This window comes from Arctopsyche grandis, chromosome 9 (genome assembly GCF_051622035.1).
Source record: "Arctopsyche grandis isolate Sample6627 chromosome 9, ASM5162203v2, whole genome shotgun sequence".
Lineage (NCBI taxonomy): Eukaryota > Metazoa > Arthropoda > Insecta > Trichoptera > Hydropsychidae > Arctopsyche > Arctopsyche grandis.
The window spans coordinates 24,212,166-24,236,302 of record NC_135363.1 but is presented as its reverse complement, the minus strand read 5'-3'; the positions used below and the strand labels follow the sequence as shown (position 1 = coordinate 24,236,302).

At 35.5% G+C, this 24,137-nt stretch overlaps 3 protein-coding genes across 4 annotated transcripts; 1 reads left to right on the top strand and 2 right to left on the bottom strand.

The window, feature by feature from the left end:
* Window positions 1–935: 935 nt before the first annotated feature.
* LOC143916424 (heat shock protein beta-1) lies at window positions 936–10,001 on the top strand. Of its 2 annotated transcripts, XM_077437528.1 has the most exons (4): window positions 963–1,254; window positions 5,566–5,583; window positions 7,334–7,520; window positions 9,202–10,001. In XM_077437528.1, exons 1-4 carry the CDS (start codon window positions 1,067–1,069, stop codon window positions 9,394–9,396), a joined length of 588 nt encoding a protein of 195 aa, XP_077293654.1. In that variant the 5' UTR covers window positions 963–1,066; the 3' UTR covers window positions 9,397–10,001. The 2 variants fall into 2 exon arrangements, with proteins under 2 accessions (XP_077293653.1, XP_077293654.1); XM_077437527.1 differs by lacking the exon at window positions 5,566–5,583 and having other exon boundaries at window positions 936–1,254.
* Window positions 10,002–10,015: 14 nt separating this feature from the next.
* Window positions 10,016–16,249, bottom strand: Gasz (ankyrin repeat, SAM and basic leucine zipper domain-containing protein 1). The gene is made up of 8 exons (XM_077437526.1): window positions 16,066–16,249; window positions 15,867–15,984; window positions 12,737–12,871; window positions 12,430–12,653; window positions 11,122–11,381; window positions 10,795–11,043; window positions 10,510–10,711; window positions 10,016–10,437 (listed from the first exon to the last, which is right to left on the bottom strand). The coding sequence occupies exons 1-8, from the start codon at window positions 16,147–16,149 to the stop codon at window positions 10,294–10,296; spliced, it is 1,416 nt and encodes a 471-aa protein (XP_077293652.1). The 5' UTR covers window positions 16,150–16,249; the 3' UTR covers window positions 10,016–10,293.
* Window positions 16,250–18,294: 2,045 nt separating this feature from the next.
* On the bottom strand, window positions 18,295–19,969 carry Ssu72 (Ssu72 CTD phosphatase). The gene has a single exon (XM_077437369.1). It carries the CDS (start codon window positions 19,769–19,771, stop codon window positions 19,178–19,180), a length of 594 nt encoding a protein of 197 aa, XP_077293495.1. The 5' UTR covers window positions 19,772–19,969; the 3' UTR covers window positions 18,295–19,177.
* Window positions 19,970–24,137: the final 4,168 nt, after the last annotated feature.

Genomic DNA, 24,137 nt, shown 5'->3' with positions numbered 1-24,137 from the left:
TGTAGGATCACAAATACATTCACTTGTTCAAAAAGACAAAGTAAAAGCTTTCATTAAAAAGTTGAAGTTATGAAAATCAAATTTACAAAAGAATGAGTTGGATATGTATTCACTTTCCAAAGATTTCTGGGCCACAGCCAATATTGAAGCAATTAAAAATCTTTTTATTGACCACTTGGATGGTTTAGCGCTGCATTTTTCCAATTATTTCAAAGACTTTGATTTCTCAAAGTTTTTGTGGATACAGAATCCATTTAACTACCACGAAGAAGACGAATTCGAGCTGCCAACTATCGAAAAAGAAAAATTGATAGCTCACTAAAACAAAAGTTTCAAAATTAAACCATAATTAAATTTTGGACGAATCTTAGTGGAGAGTGTGAATCTTTGTATTGCAAAGCAATGCAAGTGCTTCTACCGTTTGTAACGTCTTATTTATGCGAAACGGGCTATTCTGCACTAGCTGCAATGAAAACCAAATATCGAGCCAGGTTAACTTTGTGCCAATAAACAACAATGTACAAATTTGATGTGTTAGATTTAGTTTAATTAGTAATTTAATATAAAAATAAATATACGTGTTCGTATAAATTTATGTTATAGCAAAACCTTTTTATTTTTCTGTCTTTTGTAGTGTTCAGTTTTTTTTTTTAAATAAAGGTTTATTATTTAAAACGTGTCTATATTATTATATCTATTAAAAAATAAACGGTAGGGAGGCGCGGAAAAATTTTTTTAGGGAGGCATAGTAGCATAAAGTTTGGAAACCGCTGATATAAGTGATTATAAAATGGTGGCTCTAATCCGAATGAATACAAATAATAACCACTAAATTGAATGTACTGTTATTAATTCACGTATACGAATCCAATTGGAATTGAATCGCGGTCACATCAGGGTTTGTCTTGATGCATAGAGCATGGTCATGAAAGCGCGTATTTAAAGCATTTGGTCGTCGAAGAAGTAACGATCGGCGTTCAGTGGAGCTTTGACCGTTGCGAAGTTCGGTCGCGTGCCTTGTGTTGTTTACTCTCGCATTCGCCGGGTCTCCTCGTCCTAAACAGAGATGTCTGACAGCGGAATAAAACGAAATGTCCCCATCAAGATGGGCGACTTCTCCGTCATCGACACGGAGTTCTCCAGCATCCGCGAGCGCTTCGACGCCGAGATGCGCAAGATGGAGGACGAGATGAACAAATTCCGCTCCGACCTGATGACCCGCGACTCCAACAACTTCTTCAAATCCACCACGAGGTAGGCTGCAATAGCATTTTACTAAAATCGACACTTCTCTTCCCCAACAGTTGTTCTCGTCGAGCTATTTTGGTAACTGTGGGTGTAGCGCTGCAACAAGTTGAAAGTACCTACCTACATACACACAGACTGAGGGAGAAAGAAGTTCATTACTTCCGTTCCCGAATCGTTTTCTACATATTATAAGTACTAACATGTATACAAAATGGCGGCCGAATATATTTTGTGTTCATTCCTTAGCAACCGAACAATCGTCTGAGATTAAAGACTCGAGTTGTTTATTCAGTGGAAATTTATTTTGACTTCAACTCCATGTGTATATGAAGTGCAATGTTTGCATCAATGTGGCTATGAAACCGTATATTCGGAGGATGGTTGAACCAAGTTTCAATGAAATATCAAAGTTAATACTTTTAAGTATCCATCATGGAAGAATAATATGGAATATGTTTTTCTTCATGGATACTTAATGAAATGTAAGGAATGATCGTATATACATATGTATGTATATAAATATCACTGAAAACACTCCAGGGGGTGATTTTTGGGACTGTGTACCATGTAAATGGGTTTAAAAATATCTAAATATCTAATGTTTTCGCCCTTATTCTATATACATAGATATCGCTCTCCGGTGAATATATTTGAATCGGAAGATCTGGACTATCTTGAATCAACAGTTTGTTGATTAAAACGAATACAAAAACCAATTCAATCCGACACAATTATGTGCATGAGTAAAAGCAAAAATGCAAAAAAACGAGAGAAAGGAAAAATGCATTGCTAAATATTTGGAAATGGTTGTGACTAAAAGAGAAAACGAAATTTTTCGATAATATCCAATTATTACCAACTATACTGTCACCAATTTGTCAATGTCTGTATATGAAAAAATAATGCCTGCTTAGTTCGTAATCTAAATTTAACATTTAAGAGGGGGGACCTAAATTTGGCCAGGTCAGGGACACGAATGTCATTTGATGCAAATACTATGAATTTGAAGCAAATTGATCATTCGTTGCAGAAATTGCAACGGTTATATGTCCAATCAGAAGCTACAAAAAAAGTTTTTAAAAAACAACCACAAACTGGCCTATCATATGGAACATTTTCAGGACTATCGTATGGAATAACCGGAATATTTTAACAAAACTAAATAGTGTTTGAACAGAAAACTAACAGCACATTGAAAACTATGTTTGTATTCATAACTGAAAGGACGATTCGATGAAGAATAATTACTAGTCCGGAAATACTATAGGACCATACTAATCCTTGTAATGTGGTCGATCGTATTAGATCATCACTCATAAGTAAATGTGTTTTCCAAGTCTATGAATAATTATTCTAATGAAGTAATTGAGTAGTCAAGCAATGCTGTAGTTGTCAATATTTTTGCCTGTGACAGCATAGTCATTAGTTAGTCCTCATTTAGGAAAATTCCTTTTTCTGTATGAACACATACATACATACAATGAGTCATCATCGTTTGTTTGCGTCCGTGACGATACTCATCATGTCAAGCAAAAAGCGTGTACAAAACACCAAGCCGCTAAGTGAACCTTGCCACTGAAAGGCCAAAGAAGACGAACAAAACAAGTCTTATTGTTGAAATAAGAGGAAAACAAAACAAACTGGGAGTAATTTCCGATTGCCTCCACTGGGCAAGTATACTATAATATGTGATATATGTATGGTTGTATTCGTATATGATATTCAAAATATGGTAATAATTGATTGATGACGATGTGCATTTCACAGGTGTTGTGTAACACGTGGATGTGTCAATTGTTGCCGTGTATCTGAACATTTGGCGTGGACAAATTATATACCTACGTATTTTGTACAATATATATATATATGTATGTACATCAGTGAACCAATTGTTGGGAGGATGAAACTGTTCTTTTGTTCAACTCTATTTTGTCATTCACCACCTAAACTATGAGCCCGAGATATTCTCGTGGTGTGGGACAGTAAACAGTTCTATTATAGAACAAAATTGTGTATATCACTGTAGGACAATACAATAACGAATAAGAAGCAAGGGTTCTTGTTTGGATTCAATGACGAGTGACGAGCGTATTGAGAATTGGCGCCTGACTTGAGAATTTCAAAATGATAAGGATTTTCCTTGAAGTATTATGAGTGACAGCACAGGTCATTGTGGTCGCAAATCTGCCATGACCGCAGAGTAAATGATCATTTGGAAGGACATCTTTTGAAAGTATACATATGTAGCTGAAGTCTGCGAGCGATTTTGTTAACATTTTCGTTCAATATCGTTTATGGAATCTATAATCTCAGCCGCTCAAAAGTCATATCTGCCCACCAGTTGGAGCACTCCAAATTCGATTTAGCTCGAGCACGATTTGGGATTTGATGTGCGCCGCAGTGCGGGACGATAAAGTACATACATAAGTTTTGATTGCAGAATTCCTTTGTATTTTCGGCGTGGAATCTTCGCTGGATCAGAATCGTGAGATAATTTGTCGGCGTGGGCATTGTGTAATTATTTATATATGTAATAGTAAATAAGAGAGGAATTCGTTCGTTTGTGTGGGGGAACCGGCTGCGTGGGTTTTGACAATGCACAAAAAGCCATAGTGACGCGTCGGCCATTTATCTTTTCAGTCGCGTTTCAGAGGCGTCTGGCACATTCTGCTTCAGAAAAAAAAGCACCGCCTCTCGTCAGCCTTGGCTTAGATTCGTTGGTGGCTCGCCTCACAGGCCATATTTGGACTCTGGTGAGACGCCGGAACACCTTCACGGGCGGACAGGTACGGGTCTGGGACGGGGGCGGACTGCTCTAGCAAGTCCACCCAGAAGTGACATTCCCACTTTCCAAAATATGCCCTTAAATGGACTACCTTGAAAGATGATTCTTACTTAAAATCTCATACGATTCTAATGGGAATCTGCTACGTAGGACTGATAACTCTTTGAAATGTCCAAATTTTAGACTAAAGTTAAGAGAGATGACTACTTTGAACGATGATTCTTACTTAAAATCTCATACGATTCAAATGGGGATCTAACCAGAACAGAATCTGCTACGTAGGACTGATAACTCTTTGAAATGTCCAAATTTGAGACTAAAGTTAAGAGAGATTACGTCACCCAAAGAGTTTCGTATTATGCTATAACGTCATCCGTTCCAGTTGATACTTCAGACTTTTTAGAAAGTAAAGACGGAAATGTACCATATATGAATTGTGAATTGTGTGCCATTTGGAAGAAGGATGAGGGGGATTAGCTCCCAAAAAAACAAAACAAACTTAATTCATAGATAAATAAGTTGGATAGGTTTCTGGGATAGGGCACATTGGAAAGTTTGATGTTTGAAGCCACGTAGTTTTACGATGGTGCATCGCTAAACAGAGTATATGCGAAAGCAGCTGTAAAACTACTATCGAAATGCAAAAATATGTGTGAAACCACAATGCATATGTGAGTGCGACCTTGTTTACCTATCGGTCGTTTTCGTCACGAAACGTTAAAAATAATCACCTGACAAACATTTATCACATTGTGTCGTCAACATAGGAACAATATTATGTTGTGCACATGAGCAGTAAATCTGGTGTGTCATAAAACTTAGCTTCTGATGGACGTTGTGTGTTGCACATCGCTTCAGATTTATGAGTGACGATTGCAGTTTCGCAAAGATGATTTAATTGCGAAGGCTTCGGAACGTTCTAAGACGTAAGCAAGAGCAATGGCCTTTTGGATCAGGCCAACTTCGACCCAATAAATTTACGTTATATTTGTTCGAGATCTGCCTGGTTTGGAGTTATTGATCCAGTATAATGAGGCCAAACTGAGAGGATCAATATGACCCAAGGCACGCTAGTATAAATATGTGCGATCGATTAAATGTATACAGAGTAACATGAGAAAGATAGGTAAAGCGCGTACGCCCACTTTTGTCGACCTATTTTTAATATATTGGCGAGGCCGTTTCGCAGTACAAATAAAAAACATCTTTCTTTTTGATCTCGAATAGTATATGACCGAGACGATAGGGTTACTGTTTTTTTTTTTTGTGAAATTCAAGCCCTCTGGGTTATTTTTGCGAAAGGCACTGAATCGCATCGGAATGTCGTTTCTAGAGACGCCGCATTTTATAATGGAAGACGCACAGGAAGCTAGAGGCGTTCAAGTGCTTCTAAATATACTGCATCCACATAAATATAACACTACTAACTCTCCAGCTCATCCACGCTTACTAATTGACTAACTTAAATGCCTTGATCTTTGCATGTCTTACAATTATGAATCGGTTTCTTCCGGAGGATCCACATCGGCCAGCAAGACGAGCACCACCAGGTAAGTGGTTGCTACCATCCCTTCCACCATCATTCATTCATCATCCTTATTTTGTATTTGCACATTTTTGAATCTTAAGGTTCAATGTTTCGACTTAATTGAATTAATTGATTTCAACCTTGTTTCTTCAAAAGGGTGTACAGACGCAGTTTGGGCATTGAGTGGCCTTGATATATCAGTTTTTGAATTGTTTATCCGTGACCTATAGTGAGCCGATTCGTCACGATAAAGATCAAGCAAAAAAAAACTGATTTAATGATTCGGAAGATTAGCAAATGTAGCCAAATTGAAATATTGATCAACATCCAAACTTTCAATGTTGGCTTAGCGAATGTTTGAACGTATTTATAGGACAATGCCCGAAGCAGTTATAAATTAGAAGTGGAATTTTCAGCGCAGCAACAAGTTGTAGTAGCCAGACAACGACGTATCTATATTTCTATGCATAATATATACAAATAAAAGAGTTTGTCTGTTTATGTCTCTGCAAAATCGGCCAAGTTTTGCGTACACACACACACACATATATGTATTTGAACACGCTGGGATAGATTTTATTGTGAAATGAAAAAAATAGTTACGTAGCACCGAATTTAAAATGGATTAAAATGCCAAATGCCAATGCGTCAATCTTCATTGTTAGTTCTTTTTTCGAATGCCAAATTGGGATTTGCACCAATTAATTTATTTTGGTTGAAGTATCTCATTCATGCTAAAAACAATCATCACACGCTGTTTGTTGCCAGTAGAATCATCAAGACAAATCTCGTACGGGATTAACGGTAATGGAATATTCTCATGTTTGTTGCTGAATCCGAATTCAGCGATGAAGTCATCCTTATTTAGTCTCAAAAGTCGAGTGACCTTTTTACCGTTGGTCCGCTCATTTTTTGTCCATTTTAGCATTTTGCAATCGTCGTTCGATTGAGTTAGATATTGATTCATGTCGCGTTGCTCATTATATGTAGTTTCTACTATACTATACTAGTGTGGTTACACATTCGTCATGCAGTCATGTCGTAAATATGTATGAACAACAAACATATGGCATGCAGTCCTTGGCGAATTCTCGGGTATCGGATCGCCAGAATTCCGGTCGTTTTCTGGTAATTGGATCCACAGTGATAGAATCTGTCGGGTGTACACAGACGTATCAATTACGACCGCTTTTTTACTAGTTCCCCCCTTGTCTTCTTCTTCCTCTTGGATGTGTAGAAGTCGATTTTTAGAAGTTTCGAGTGCGAGACCAGGTCAGCCGAGCCGTTCGACTCTGGCTAAAAATATGTGTGACTTCACGTCGCACATACAAACACATGTTCGTGTTGGTACATACACGTACACAACCACGTGTGGGCAGTGAGGTGTGCCTTGTGACCTCGTCTGCACCAACACCTCATCATCGGTCGGAGGTCACTAGTCTACTTTGCTATGCAACTCTTGGGTACTGGGATACTGTCGCTCGCCGGAAGTTTGCGAACGGACAGTTTGGATCAATTAGTATTGCACACAGCAATGTTTTTTAGAGATCGCATCATCATCATCATCACCATTGCGTCATGTGTACTAATAGCTCGCTTATCCGCACCGTCGCTCTGGCCCAGTTAATTAGGCGTCGTGTGCAACACGAAAGTACATATGTATGTGCACATGTCAATTCGATCTGAATTAGCTTTGGTTTTGCGTTTGTGGCATATTTTTGATTCGTAAGCGAGATCCCACTCTAATAATATAATCTGTTGTTTATTTTCAGCTCGACAACGTCTAGCAATGTTCACAGTGACAACAGACAAGTCGCCGAGCCCAACCAGTGGCTGGAGAACATAAACTCACCGCTAATTCAGGACGAAGGTGATGGAAAATCGCTCAAGCTTAGATTTGACGTTAGCAAATATGCCCCGGAAGAGATTGTAGTCAAGACTGTGGATAATAAATTATTGGTGAGTTATTTTCGGAGAGGCTGGAGCTAAGCTCGACCCACTAACTAACCGAGCGTCGAGCTCGTACTATAAGGGGATAGATGTTGTGGCACATATCAGACCAGGGAAAAGCATGTTAAGATCGGCGTTTCTCAAATGGTAAAACTTAGGCCTACACAGAAAACTACCCTACGTATATACATAATTTGAGAGGTGAAAAAAATGTGTAGCTTTCGTATTACAAGATGAAATTTAAGATATTAACGATATTAAAGGGTTTTTGCACTGTTTTATGGGATATACAAGGTTTATGTTGCCAATGTAGATTGAGAAACGCTGTCCTAGTTAAATGCATTTAATATTATGGGTTTATCTTGATAAGATAATATTGCTGGACCTATCGAGAAACTAGAATTCAAAAGCTATTAGCTATGTCTCCACTTGTTCATTTTTCGTGCAACTTGAGACGCATGCGCTTATCGCATGCCCTTTAGAGTTGAACGGACACGTTTTCACAGATTCCACGGGAAGCGCACGCACTCCCCAGTCGTTCGGGTACTCTTGCAACTTTTCGTGCGTCATGCCACGTCACACACTCAAACCGAAGGAAATAAATATAAAAAAAAAAATTATCGAAATTTTTCGCTACTATGGGACTGCAAGGATAAAAATTTACGTAAAAAGGGAAATGACGCTTTAAAAGTTATGGAAACAAAATATAATATGAATTCTGAAATGAATAAAAAAAAATTAAGTGTCAGGTCATATTATTGTAAAGAGAAAACAAAGACAGTAAACAAAAAGTTTGAAAGTGTGTAAAAACATTGAACAAGTGTGGACGGTTGATTATATGCGTCACGCACATTAAAAGTTGTATGGAAAATTGAAAGCGAACGTTGAATACGAATATGACAAACCGGAGGAAATAATAAATTTTTAAAAAATATTATCGAAATTTTCCGCTACTACGGGACTGCAAGGATAAAAATTACGTAAAAAAATAGAAGACGCTTTTAAAGTTTTGGAAACAAAATATAATATGACCCTGAAAAAGTGTCTTTGGTCATATTATTGTAAAGAGAAAACAAAAAGCCAACGGTATTGAACAAGTGTGGACAGTTGATTATATGCGTCACGCATTGAAAATTGTTGAAAGGTGCGTTAAAAATTTAAAGCGAATGTTGAATACGAAAATGACTAAGTGGAGACATAGCTATTGAATAATATGTAGATTTAAAAAGTGTAATGTACGCTAAGATGTACATTAAGTTCAATTTAATTAAGACCAGTTTCTAATGTCTTTCTAATTGATCGAAATTTAAATTTGTCATGGTGTCCGTAATGGATATGCATAAAAGTTAATTTATCATGCAATTGAAATTCACCCGGTCAATTGGCGTGAAATAATGATATTATGTAGGAGTTTTACATTGATGGGTGTGAAATTGTCCTTAATGCAATCATTTGGGCTGAAAATATAACTTCTTAAAATCGTTTAACGCGACACTTGCACGTAAACATTTGATATTTATTTCATTTTGCATTTTACCATTAGGCCGTGTGCCAAATGATAAATACAGTTCACTAAATATAGTGTATTCGTTTTTGTCTCACATAAATTATGTAATATGAAAGGGTGTCGTGATTTTGCAGTAGATTAGCGGTCACTCGTTGTAACCGTTGAATGTTGTTTGATTTTCAGGTACACGCTAAACACGAGGAAAATTCCGAATCGAAAACCGTCTACAGGGAATACAACAGAGAGTTCTTATTACCGAAAGGCACCAACCCCGAAGCGATCAAGTCCTCGCTGTCTAAAGACGGAGTATTGACGGTCACAGCTCCCCTCCCCACCTTGGCCATCACGGAGAAGAACATCCCGATTAAACAGAACTAAATTTTCAAACTTTAATTCGAGACTAAAACTATTAACGTAAAAAAATGACACCGATGTAATTTAATGTTTTTTGATTGTTTTTGTGTGGCTATTGCAAATGTCATTCAGTGCAAAATTATTTTACAGTGCTACGTTGGTCGATATCAGCCGAATCATCGAACGGAGGATAAATTTTCGTCGATTTTCAGAATTTATAAAAGAAAACGTGTCACAAACGAACCAAAAATGATCTGTTAGTGAGCTTTTTATATTTATATATATAATAAAGTTATGATATTATGTGTGAAAAAAAAAAGGATGCAGAGTTAACTATTTTCATGGCACAAGGAGTTTCCATTGTTGTTTTGTCTGCCGTATTTGGTGGGACGTGATATTATTTTGCAGCTTTCTCTTCATTTTATGTTTCGAGGAGCCTAAATCGATATATTAGCATGTTTTGTCAATTATTTATTGTAAGTTTTATTTAAATTTGGTAGTGAATAGTCAAAGTGTCAGGATTATGTATGGAATCACGTTCATTTCTTTCCAAATTTGTTATTTTTGTTTAAATTATTAAAATGTTGTTATATTTATTATATTTGACGTGACTTAACCAATTAACATACTTAACAATATTTTAGACCACTGGAAGATATTATTTTTTTTAATATCTTAGTAAGCATTATGTCTTGATCAATCTCAATTTATTCACAAATGCAAAATCAATAAAATGTACATATACAATGGAATGTTTTTTTTTCTTATTGAGTCCTTTATGTGATTTTATTCTACATGTTTTTTACTTTGGTACAAATAAAACTGAGTTTTAAACATATCGATCACAGTTATCTTACTTTATGACAAAAAACAATAATTATAAATGTATTTAAAATATTTATACAAGTTTAGAAAATATATTTAGAAACGTTTTAGTTTGAAAGATACTGTGACTGTCACGCAAACCGCAATCAACATGGTATAGTAGAAATATCTTTTTTTACTGCTACGACTCTTCTTTTGTGGTAATATCAGATCCGGCGGGGTAACACTGAGTTTATTAACCTGCAAATAAAATACAAGATTATTTCTGTTAATATACTGTGCATGTATAAAGTCTTCTCAATTGAAACAGACCTTTTGTATTATTTGCCTAGTTCTTTCCAATTCCATTTTAGCTTTTTTAATTTGTAATAAAGCCGTGCCAATATTTTCGTCCAATTTCGGTGGGAAATCGACTTTGTGAGTGTTCAAAATTTTATTCAAGTAACAAAACGATGATTTAATCACGGTCACTTGCGCCATGTGTGATCCAAAATAACTGAGACACATTGTATAACTGCAACGGAAATATTTACAGCAGTCAAAAATAGACCAAATTATAGTATGAATGTTTCGGTGTAATGTTACTGCAGAACATACTCTACTTCATCTTTTCGGCTCGAAGGATAGCCCGAAACTGTTTCTACGCTCCATCGGTGCACATGGAATTTTAATAGACCGCACATTAAACGGTTTCTAAGATATGGTAAATCAGTCAAAACATTCATGTCGATATCAGTCATGGTTAGGAATGTGAACAAATCCATTTTGGCACTCTCGAATTTTGGTATCAGTTTTTCGCAATGCATTCCGTAGAGAAGACGCGGTATTTCGTGCCAGTATGCCGGTCTAAAAATAGTAAAAATCAATTTTAAAAATTTAAATAAATACTTTTATTGATAAAGATACTTTTATTGATAAACTCACTTGTCGAAACAAAGAATTCCCGGATACATTTCCTTCCAATCAATTATAACTTCATACGAAATTTCATTTTTTGACTCATGTTTCGGACTTTCCTCTGTTAAAAAATCTTTAAGCACCTTTAGTGTAGGCTTGTGGTTTTTATTCAATGCCAGATCTTTGATAGAAAGTCTATCGCGGTCCACAACTTTCAATGAAGCACCGGCTGCCATTAATTGTTTGAGAATTAGATGACGTTTGTGAAGGACAGCGTAGTATAATGCCTAAAATGAAACGGAACGATCCTTCAAAAAATATTAAATCAAGTGCCAGTCTATTCACACTGGTACAGCACAGACTGGCAACTACACGTAAGCAACAGTACGAAAAGTACTCCGTGGTACATTCTATATGGACACATTCATATGTTCCGTAATGTGTACATGCAATGTAACAAAATCTATTCATATTATACAGCAGTCCATGTCACCGAAACGTATCAAGCAAAACCGGTTTTCTTTGATCGTTGTGGAAATATTCAGGCGCGACGTGACGTCATAGTAGCGAGTGCACGCGTACTAACGAAAGTGCGCATGCGCATATGAATTTTTTCATAAAACATCGTGACAATTGTAGGAATATAGCACAACTTGTGCTATCCCGAATCAAAACAGTGATCTTATCTATTTCACGACAATGCACAAGTCATATGATGGCATCATCGCGCTCCTGTACAAACATGCAGAGCTAACCTCGCCTGGAACTATCTTCGCTACTTAAGGGCAACTCGTAGAAACTTCCAGAACTATGATTTCATTACTCGATCATACACTGAGCAACCTTGAGGTACACCTGCACACTGACCTGACCTCCATGCCTGTGGAAACTGTCAGAAGTATGATCTCGTCACCCAGAGACAAAGGATAACTTCGGACTCTGGAATGTAATCAAACAGCATATAATCCAGAGCAGCAGACTCAGACGCCCGTTCAGCCAGCCCTTCCACTGAAGTAGGCAACTAGCCCACTTCCCCGCAAATATATTATACTGTACAATAATAAACGATCCTTTTGAAATCTCAACCGAGGTTCCATAGGCCGGGACACTGGTCAGTACACCTTCCCGCGTCCTATACAATATTGTACGTAACGTATTTGTAAGTCGATTTTGTATTTCACCCGGCCAAAACTTGTCTGAATATGCGCTGCTGTATAGTATGAACAGAAGTAGTCTTTTCTATGCACTGCTGTGCTGGACTGTTGCCTTGAATTGCTGGATGGTATTAATAGACCTTCAATAGTGTGAAATTTGGTAATTGCTAGAAAAATTTACCGTTCTGCCGTGAAGATCTCTCATTTCGAGTTTGGCGTGGGGTATGAGCATGGCCGCTACGTAAGTTTTGGAGGCTTCTATGGATATCATAAGAGGAGTTTGTCTAAATTTGTCCATGACATTGACACTCGTCTTGCGACCTAAAAGTAATTTGACGCACGCCTCATTCGATATTGTGTTGATAGATTTGCTCAAACAAGCACACAACAGCGGGTTCAATGCACCTGTAAAACAAAAGTGCATTATTATATACATAATTATATGAATATTTTTTTGTTATTTTGTTTTAAAGAACGCTTAATTTTACTTTGACTTTCAGTGATGTTTGGATTTGCACCGTTTTTTAATAAGAAATCGACGATGTCAGGTTGCGAAGACGTACAGCCGTACATGAGGGCCGTCCAAATTCCATCCAGTGGAGAATCGATTGTAATTCCAAGTGCTGTGTGATTTATAATAAAATAAATTATTTGTTCTATTATTTATTACCCTAGTCTGGTTTTAGATTTTTAATACAATTATGATCAATGGGAACCACATAAATACATACATGAGTTGAAATGATACATATTTAGGTTATTCAATGCGGTACTTGAGAGGGTGTTTTCAGGAACATAGAATGGGATAAAGTAGGTCTTAGCATCAATGGTCGCTTCTTGAATCATCTTCGGTTCGCAGATGACATAGTACTAGTACTAGCTCGCTATTCAGCTGACTTACTTAGCAAACTAATACAGCTGGACAGAGAAAGTAGGAAAGCAGGACTAAATATTAACATACATATATAAGATTAAATGAATTTATAATGAGTATTGTATGCCTGATAGTATCACATTATACAATAAGTATTTAGAAATTATTTGTATCTATGTCAAAACAGTGAGTGACTGGGTATAAAGAGACGTATGAAATTCAGATGGAATGAATGCCATTTTCAAATCGAAAATACCTCTGTGCCAGATGGAAAAGATCTTCGATCAATGTATCTTGCCTGTGATTACATATAGATGGCAAACTTGGGCATTGAACGCCAGAATGCTGCATAAATTCCAATGCATTCAAAGATGTACGCTCAGCATAGCGACGAGAGATAGAAAACGGAATATATAGTTGATATAATGAAGAGAGCTAAAAGATTGAATGGCAATGGGCCGGTCACATACATAGCTATGTAGAATAATGGACGATAGATGTACGAAAGAAGTGCTCAAATGGTACCCGAGAGAATATACATAAACGGGTGTAAGGAAGGTCACCAGGATAGTTGATATAATGGAGAGTAAATACATATATTGTAATGATAATGGGCGGGTCACGCATTTAGAATAACGGATGATAGATGGACGAAATAAGTGATTGGATGATACTGGATGATGAGAATATAAACCGGTACATGGAAGATGAGATGGATGAAATTAGAAAAATGTGTGGGAGGAGATGGACGAGTTGCCCAAAATAGAGGTGAAAGCAAGCGTGTTGGAGAGGCTTTTATCTAGCAGTGGATGGGGAATGGCTGTAAATGATAATGATGATGGTGATGATATGTACATATATTAAAGTTTTAATTAACTATCAACTTTTAGAAAGTAATTTTGGTAATTATGTATATGTAATTATTCATAATAAATAAAATAAAGTAAAAATAAATGGATAAAATAAAAAGGATCATAATAACTTATTATGAGGTCTACCTCACGGGCCCGTATGTGAAACGCCGGAAAACGCAAATATCGGAAGGCAAAGATCGAAAATCGAAAGATCTTATGTCGAAAGATAAAAAAAGGGTGCATGGTAAACGGTACATACTCACTTAATTTGCGCGAGCAGGATACAACAGGAACAAGAGGAACAGGATTTTGCTGTTCCTGTTGTATCCTGTTCCTCTTGTTCCTGTTGTATCCTGCTCGCGCAAATTAAGTGAGTATGTACCATTTACCATGCGCCCTTTTTTTTTGTCTTTCGACTTAAGATCTTTCGATTTTCAATCTTTGCCTTCCGATATTTGCATTTTCCGGCGTTTCACATTCGGGCTCGTCACGGAGACCGCTTATTATGATATACATATTACACTACGACAATGACAGTGAAGTCATATTTTAAAATCAAAAAGTTTATAGTAAAATCATTCAAAAGTATGTGTTTCATTTGAAATGACATATTTGCGATTTTCACATGAGAAAAAATTGTTTGAATCCATCTAACTTTAGTAGAAAATACAAGTATAATACATAATATTCTGATAATTGCAAATTCATGCATCTGTTTTGTGGTATAAAAGTAAAATACTATTTGGCTATAAATTATAATTTGCCTATAAATTATAATTTATAAGTAATACAAGCAACAATATTCCATTCATTGATTTTCTATTATACGCATACATATACATATGTAAATTATATGAAAAAACGTTCAAAAGAGGTCACTCTTAGATTCCAAAGAGAAAAATTTAGTAGATAGAGATTAATGCTTTTAAGAATGATTATATTAAAAAATCAATAGATTCATTCGGTGGACATCAATAGACAAATCAGCCCAAACAACTTAGCGCCGACAACTCAGCGCAACGACAATTCAGCGCAAAATCGATTTTTTCAATAAGTTTTAAATGCGGTTTCGAAAATAATTACTGTATTGAAATTGTCGGCCATAACTACATGATAATTTCAAAAATGCGAATAAATTTATTTGATACCCTCTGTGCCTTGAAATATTACGCAAGTAGGGTTTCTAAACGGGGCAACAATTTTTTTTTCAAATAGTTTTTTAGCTATCCAAACTTTTACGTATGCAGGGTTTCTAAACTAAGGTTCGCAAATCGTCATTATGAACTTTGCTTTTGATAAAAAATGGGAGAATCTTTGGTTTTCGATTTTTTCCCCAAAAATTATGTTTTCAAATCCTACTTTTTCAGGGTTTCTCAACTGAGTTCCGCAAAAAATATCTCTTAAAAGAGTAAAATCTTACGTATGAACAGATTCTAGACCAAGGTTCGCAAGCCCGTCTTCATCGGTTCTGCTATTCATATCTAAAATGTACGCGTATACATATGTATGTATTTATCCGACCATTGATTTAAACTATCGTGCATTTCAACCAATTTAAAACTTTTGTTGTCTGCGCTAAGTTGGTTTGCGCCGAGATGTCGGTGCGCCGATTAATTAATTGTGTTTTTTCATCTTTGTTTTATTTTCCTGTTATGATATGATTGTTTCTTTCAAATCCATCAACTATGTTGTCTATCCAGGCATTTTTATCATATATTTCGAAATACAAAGAAATGAAAAAAAGATTCATGAAATTGTAGTGGTTAAAATATTATTAATTTAATTCCACACGAATGTGTATCACAAATTCTGAAAGGTCACAATAAACTAGCCCATAAGTAAATATCACAATAAACTAGCCCATAAGTAAAAAATATAGATAATGATTACTATTATTTAATATGGCATCCTGCAGCTCCAATACGTTTCCTTCACAAGCTGCACTTTGTATCCTGCTGCGTAATTCCTTGTGAGGGTCTATCGGAGGTTGAGTGGGACCATCAGTTCGCTGTAATTGTAAGAAATATGATATACTTCAAGGTATGTATATATTTTTGAGGTTAGCTTCAGCGAGTGTTGTCACCGATACCTTCGCGAATCTACTATACTCGTCGTCGTCACTGTCAAATCCGTCATAGTCAGAATCATAGTCTAGAAGGGGTGCAGAATTCATTTTGAGTCCCAAATAAAACCCCTAAAGAAATTCTCCGCTATTAGAATGTCGCCCCTTTTTCCGACTAACTGACGTTTGCTCGAACGGCGCGCCAACTAGTAGAAATTAGGCCGTAAGTACTGTAGATACAGCCATTAGTTTTTATTACAAACAATTTTCTTATTTTATTTTCTACAGCAATAAAATATTATAACATATCTAAACACATTTCATCAGCAACCCAGTGTGATAGAATTAACGGTGTTTAAAATATCTCCGAAACACGCACATCACACACGCACACATAGTTTTTAAAAAAACATGGAAACGTGACATTCTGAATTGAAATTTTAGCCAGCAGCATAGCTCGGTCGTTAAGCTTCTGCCTAACACCGAGAGGTTGCCGGGTTCGATCCCATGAGCTGACCGCGATTAAAAATATTTTTTCTGAGTATATTTGTAGTGCTGCTGGTCAGATCTGGATATTTGTGACTCCTGGTCGATAGTTTCCTATCAGATGTGGCGGCTCGTTATACGACATGGTCGAGTTTGGTCACCTTCCTGCGAGTGGGGACCAACTCGATTGTGTTCGGAGCTAGCTACTCACTCTGCCTTCAGCTGTCATAAATAAAACACGTGCATTAACATGCCAGTCGTCTCATTCGTTCATTCTCGATACAGAGTTTGCCATTTTTCTATAGTTTCATTGTTGAAACGGTTCCCGATTAAAAATTGGCTACAATCCTTCTGTCTAAAACCCGTCTCGTTAATTTGCGAGTTTTTAATGTCTCGTAATTCAGCGTTGGGGTTTACCTGTAAGGCCTTCCTGGTATAAAATGTAATATAAATAACAATAAATCAGCTAATATATTTAAAAATTCATATATTGTTTTTTTGGACATATATAATGTAATTATTTAGGTAAATGGATTAGTTCGCACATTGCGATCGCGCAAACGACAATCTTTGCCACGAAAATTGCGAATACGAATTATCTGGAGTTTTCGTCATGGATGGAATCTCAAGTTCTCAATGGATGGAATTTTTGGGTGCCAGAAGTTCCGTGATCGAGATTTTAGTGACGTGCGCGAGATCGTTTTGAGCGGAATAATCACTGATTCAATTATTTCAGTAATTGGATTATTATTAGTCACATTACGATCGCACAAAAGACAATTTTTGCCATGAAAATCGCGAATATGGAATATTTGACACTCGAGTTCTCGTTAGTGTGATAGTTATTGTTAGTATGATGGACTTTTCGGCTGCTAGATGTTCCGTTATAGAGATTTCAGTGACTTTGTGACCAGTATTCACCGAACCGGGAATTTATGTGATTTCAAATACATATATAAAATCGATATATTTGAAAAAAATAATTTAAAATGTTTATTGTGAGCGTTTTCATGTTAATAAAATTGAAACGCGTTAGCGTTTCAGTAAAGTGGTCAAAATTTTATGTCGAAATGAAAATCTTGTTCATTCGGATGAGCGAAATGTATCGATATATGGAGAAGAGCATGAAGAATGAAGTCTTAAATATTTTATATACCGAATTTGAAGCTGTCTCAAATTGAATTATGTAGGATTTCAAAACCTTTAATATACACACATATTTTATGATCTATGTATGTACGTACACACATGTAATTAAATTTGTATATATATATATATATATATATATATATATATATATATATATATATATTTAATTACATGTGGTGCCGGAACTCGCCTACATATTTTTTACAAGCCTCATATCAGGTTGTTTCTAGCTTTTTATTGAAGAAAATTATATTTAAATATCATTTAAATGAAAATTTAGACACATTTTTATATTAATTAAAATAAAATTCCAGTGTATTACAAAATAAACATCCTTGTAAAAAAAATTATCCATATTTTCATAATTGAACGTGATGTATGAGTGGAATTTTGATATTCTCTCTTCCGTTTGGGCCTCGCAGGGATATTTTGTATTTGCAGCTGGTTCTTATTTATTGGTACTGGCTGAAGGTGCATGTCATTCTCTACTTTGTATTTTATTACTTTATCTGCTACTATTATAATGCTTTCATTTTTTTTATGATGGTATATAAATGTATTTTTGTTTGTTTATACGTATATATTTTTATTTTTCTCATTTCTGTGTATTTTTTTATATATTGTGGTGCATTATGGATTCTTGTAAGGCCACAATGGTTTAAACTTAAATAAATATTTTTAAAATTACTTTTTAAATCATGTTTCGACTAAATATGCGGTTCATAAATAAAGGAGATTCATGCAATATTCAATTTAAAAAAGAACAATAACATTTGTAAGGAAAATTTTATTTTGTATTTAGATTCACAAAAATCATTAATATATATGTAGGTCCATATATGATTTTATATTTTGAAATAAAAATGTTATTTTGTATTAACAATATTATAATATTTTATTGCTGTAGTAATTATAAGTATTAGCCATTGCTTTGCCATATTAAGTGTCTAGATACATGTTATGATTTCCAATAAATGTAGAATATTAATGTACATATAACATATTTATCCAATGAAACAAATACAATATATTTATTTGCCATAGGTAATTCAACTTAGGTATAAAATATGAGATTTCTAAAAGTTACCCAAACTATAGTTATCTGAATTTAGATTTAATTTCAGTATACAAATTTAAATAGCATAAATACAATTGAATTCAAATTCTGTTAATTTTTGGAAGAATATTTCCTAAAAAAGAAGAGTGCAGTTTATGTTTTACATTTAACATTATTTACTTGTCAAATAAAAATTGCTATATATTATGGTTAATATTATTCAGCAATAGAAATAAAAACTAAGTATTAATATCCTGATAGACCGTAGCACCAAAATAGTGATTCATCATATCAGACAATAGATATAATGGAGTAGTTACATGGCGCACGTATCAAATATGACAAAATTAGCGTTGAAGAGATCATTTTAAAATATGTATGTAAAACTCTCATGTGAAATTAAAATTAGATTAGTAACATATCACAAATTTTGCCATACTTCCTATACTAATAAAATAAAACGCAATTTAATATAGAGCGTTGATTTTTACTTTCGAATTTATTCAACAATTCATCGATGTCGTTATCTAGGTCGGAACTCTGGGCCATCCGAGTGACGAGATCGCTTATTATAAACGCTCCGAGTGTGGCTTCTTCGTGATTATCTTGAATGTCAATGTTGATTACGTGGACAGGTTGACTATAGAGCGACGGCTGAGACGATATCCATTCCACGACCTGATCGTATACCCGTTCTTCACAGGTTATGATCACGTCAAAGCGTTCGGGGGAAGCTTGGAACCTCTCCGGGTGCTGTTTTATTCTTCTATTCCTATCGAGCATGTGGAGCAGTCCGTTTTGTGTGTAGAAAGATTTGTCCTTTTCAATCAGGTCATTGTATATATCGTCATAGGGAACACCAAACTCGTAGCAGTTGGGTCGGTCTGCGGAGACTCCGGGAAGTTTGACTTTGTCTCCAGTGCCGAAGGATTTGACCCTGAAACCCTTTTTGGCAAGGAAGGCGTGAGCCTCCATGCTGCGGTTCATGTTCGATGAGCAAATGACGGCGATGTACAAGTCTGAGTCAGTCATTGTTTTCATTTGCTTGTAACTGTTTGATGGTAAAGTTCTTGGTACTTGGATCGTTTTTATCGTAATTGTGTACGTTTTTAATAGGTTTAGATGTGCAAATTCATGCTTATTCAAGGTACAGTGAGATGGAAGCGTAACGTGTTTTGGTGTCAGTTTGACAGGCGATTTGGTCAGAGGTTATGTCACACGCATTGTGGTCGTAACACCACACTTAGCATCTTCGCGCTTGTGACAACCAACAACTAAATTGTAAAATATTTTTAGATATTTTCCTAATATAGAGCCTCCGTTTAGTAAAAAGTACATGCAAACGTGATTTTTTTTACATGTTATACAGTTAAGGTATCATAAGGTACAAGTCCGATTGTTTAATGAGAAATTGTCAATATCAAATGAGGGAAACATTACAGTCGTTGACCACGTAAAATTAAATAATACATCAAAGCCAATATGTGGAAAATTAATAAATTGTTTATTGATGGGGGTACAAATGTTATTAATTACTGTAAAAGGGTTTTTATTTTTTAATTTTAAAATCTAAGTGGGTAAAAACTTTTAAAATGCGTAGCAACCGCAGTGTTTCCTTTACCTGATTTTGAAAATCAAAAATATTTATACATTTATTTGACTTTGAAATCAATAAAAGTGTTTGGTACTTCTTTAAAATACTTATAAAGTAGATGAAGTAATTTTTTAAAATACTTAATAGGTTATATTGAATGACAGAAGCATTTCAATGACGTATACAAGCTTAATTGTCACCATCAAAAGTATCAATATATCGTACTCAAATCACCAGCTGATTGGTATCTCATGTTTTACTTACTTACGTTAATTGAGAGTGACTATATCGTAGATATAGAGAATTATTCAAAGAGTGATTTTAATATTTAAAATTGAAATTTATATTACGTTTTGAATATTATCTGTTATCTCTTCTGATTTTCGGAGTGCATAATAAATTCATACATTAAATTTGGATGTTTGAAATACGTCGGCAATTTCTACCTAAGCACTTTCGGCCATTAAGTGACCGAGAATTATTATGACGCCACACGGCAAAAAAGGAAAGTTTTCCTAGAGGCTTTTTTTCCACACGGTAAATGGAAAAGATTGGCGTGGATGGAGGAGAGCTTTTAAAAGTTTCGCTTCAACACACATTGGATATTATCGACGGAGAAGTAACCTTAAGTCATACAACTTTTATGAGCTTTCCTATGATGGTAAAGTTTGTTGAAATACGGAACGGGTAGTTTGGATACGTTGAAAATTTTTCTCCACGATTAACCGCTCAAATGAATCGTGCCGACGCTTGGAGATTTATGTCCCATTTTCAGACCCACCGTATTGGCCGCAGTATTTGGAAGTTTGTCTTTCTTTTTCATCACCCAACGCTGCATCTCCTGAGTAAGTAGTAGATTTGTGACTCATTCTTACGAGCCCTCCTCCCCAATTGAGGACTTTTCCTCAAACACTCCCCCCTGGATCTCTACCACGTATGTCCTGTTCAGTGGCACTTAGTGCTGGCTCTACTTCGATTATTCTTTTTTCATAACGGCATTGTTATAAAAAAATAAGACATCTACATTTTTATGAGCTGCATTAAAGGAAGCGTAGGTGTTTTGTGTGTTTGTATTAGTGCAATATTCCAGAGTGCAATTCTATGTTCGCGGTCGAGGGTTGAATATTGTTGCAAGGTGATTGGTACTTGGCCGACGTTCATTTTTGGCGAAATGTGGGTTCTTTTAGCGATAAACCTTGATGCAGGACCATCCCTTGGCGATAAGCAAGTATGATAGCAGCTAAACCTTCATACTCTTAAATATTCTTGGGTTCTCACTAATTTCGATGTCTTTTATGATAATTTTTTTTAATTTGACTTAAATAATGATTTTAATGCATCAACTTTTCAGGTTTTTGTCGCCATTGATTGTATAATACATAATTAACACGCCAGCAGTGAAGCAAATAATGGATAACTTTCAATGCACAATAACGCGAATGTATTAGAAATTATCGACCCTGTCTATCCCCTTCATACAAATGGGCTAATATTAATATATTGCATAGTGCGGTGTACTTTTTTTTATTACGCCATTTTCTCCTTTGACTGGGGCACCATTTTTTCGCTCACTTTGGCCCCAGTCTCGTATTTACATCCCCATACAGGGGTTTGTCCCCTTTTTTTACTACATTTTTTTACATTAATTTATTTTGTTCTGTCAGAAGGCTATGTGTGTACTCTAGGTACAAATAACAGTTGGGTGTGTTTTGTGGGGCACGCTTTTTATGGATCGGAAGTGGTAAGGAGACAAGATATCAAATCATCGATTCTCAAGTGTGTTCGACTACCCATTGCATATTTTAAACAATCTTTTGTGGTTCCATATGCTTTGGTAAGCTTAATCTTGCAAACGTTTGTAATTATTTTAGGTTTTGATGTGTTTTAAGGTGAAAACGGAATGCACATACTCATTGTTAATTCAATACAAGGATGACATATCACCGAAAACACTCTAGGGGGTGAGTTTTGGGAATATCGCGACGGCACAGACTAAGCATGACTAAAAACACGTGCCGCGTACGATTCTGTGTGTATGTACTTTGGTTAACTTGGTTTAGAAGATACGTTCCAAAGATTGGGAAGTATTGGGAAAGCACACAGACACACACCGACACACGTACACGTTCAAATGCTCGTTTTAAAGGGGATGGAATCATATTTGTATTTATTTTTTTGCGTGTGTCATATTGGCATGTTTTGGTAGTGCATTTAATAAAAAAAATTGATGCATCTTCCCCTGCAGTTTTCATATATTTTTATAGTCTTTGCGCACGTGAGCAAATATATCTTTATTTTAATTAAATTGTGCAGATATTACTTGGCTCTTTGATTAATTTCATCTTTCGTATTTATTGGTAAATAAATACAATATATTTTTTTAAATTATCTATTTTATTTCATAGAACATGAACACTTGCTTTTACAGATCGCTCCAAAGTGATGAGTGCACTTAAACAGATACAATACAATCAAAATATTTTTTTTTATTTGTTATTCATACAAATATCCACATTGACATTTATGGAGAAATTTTTGCAGCATTTTATAATCAAATTGGCTAACCTCAAGACGCTGAATAACTTGTGATTAGCAAGAGAGATAGGAAATATGCCAATTTTTCAGGAACCGTTTCAATGAAAATTAGAGAAATTGGCAAACTGATAAGAAACGATCTTCCTGGAGTCACAAACCCAAGCCTGGCCAGCAGTTCGAACCCGTGACCACTCTGCTCGAAAACATCATAAGCTAACCACTACACCACGCCACTGGTTATAAATATGTTTCAACCTTGCATGACGTGAGAAGTACATACATATGTATGTAATAATAAGAAAGAATTATTGTATGAATGCAAACTGTAAACATGTTTTAAGAAATATGTATAAATAAACTACGCATTCACATTAAATTCATATCAGTACAGCATGTACCGGAAACTGCAAGTAACCAGCAAGTGCGGAAAGTATTCTTTGGTACATTCTATATGGACACATTCATATATATCATTGGCGCATGCGCATTCACGCATTCATATGCGTCCATATAGAATGTACCAAATAATTCTTTCCGTACTTGTTGGTTAGGTGCAGTTTCCAGTTCTGTGCTAGTATGAATATACCTTTATACTTCAAGCAAGTACAAGTATAGCTGCAGCAGTTTTAACGCGTGCCGGCCGATTGTATAACGTTCTTTAACTGCATGACTGTATCAAATAACTACAAACATACAGGAACTCTTTTTTTATATAGTTTTGCAAGTGTGAATACAAATCTTGACAGCCACGCGTTGAGGACCCCTTATTAGGACCTCATCTTCTACTAAGGATTTTACTTATATTTAATAAGCAACATCGTGATAATTCCTCATCTTCCTTCATACACGAAACATTTGCACAATATTTGAAGAAATGCAGGTCGACAAAGCTCAGCAAAGAGTCCTTCACGTGTAGACTTCAGTTAAACTGTGCGCGTTGATTCATCTACTTGACTTCATTGTATGTGTGTATGTATGTACATACATAAGATGCTTGCTTTTGCCATCTGCATTCCTTCCTTATGTATTTTAATTTTTCTTTTATCTTAACATAACTTAACTTTTTTCAATCGGTCTATTCTGGATTGGAGTATTTTATGGTATGTTTACTCTGGAGTGACAATAACTTGAAGTGAAGCGGTAGTGTCGTATAGTGTCATATCGCGTTGCTCCAGTAAGCACACGTTATATCCCACAAAGTTTTGCTTATTCACTATTCTAAATCTATGGGTTGTGATCATTTCCAGACATGATTTTAGTTTGATTGAATTCGCATCG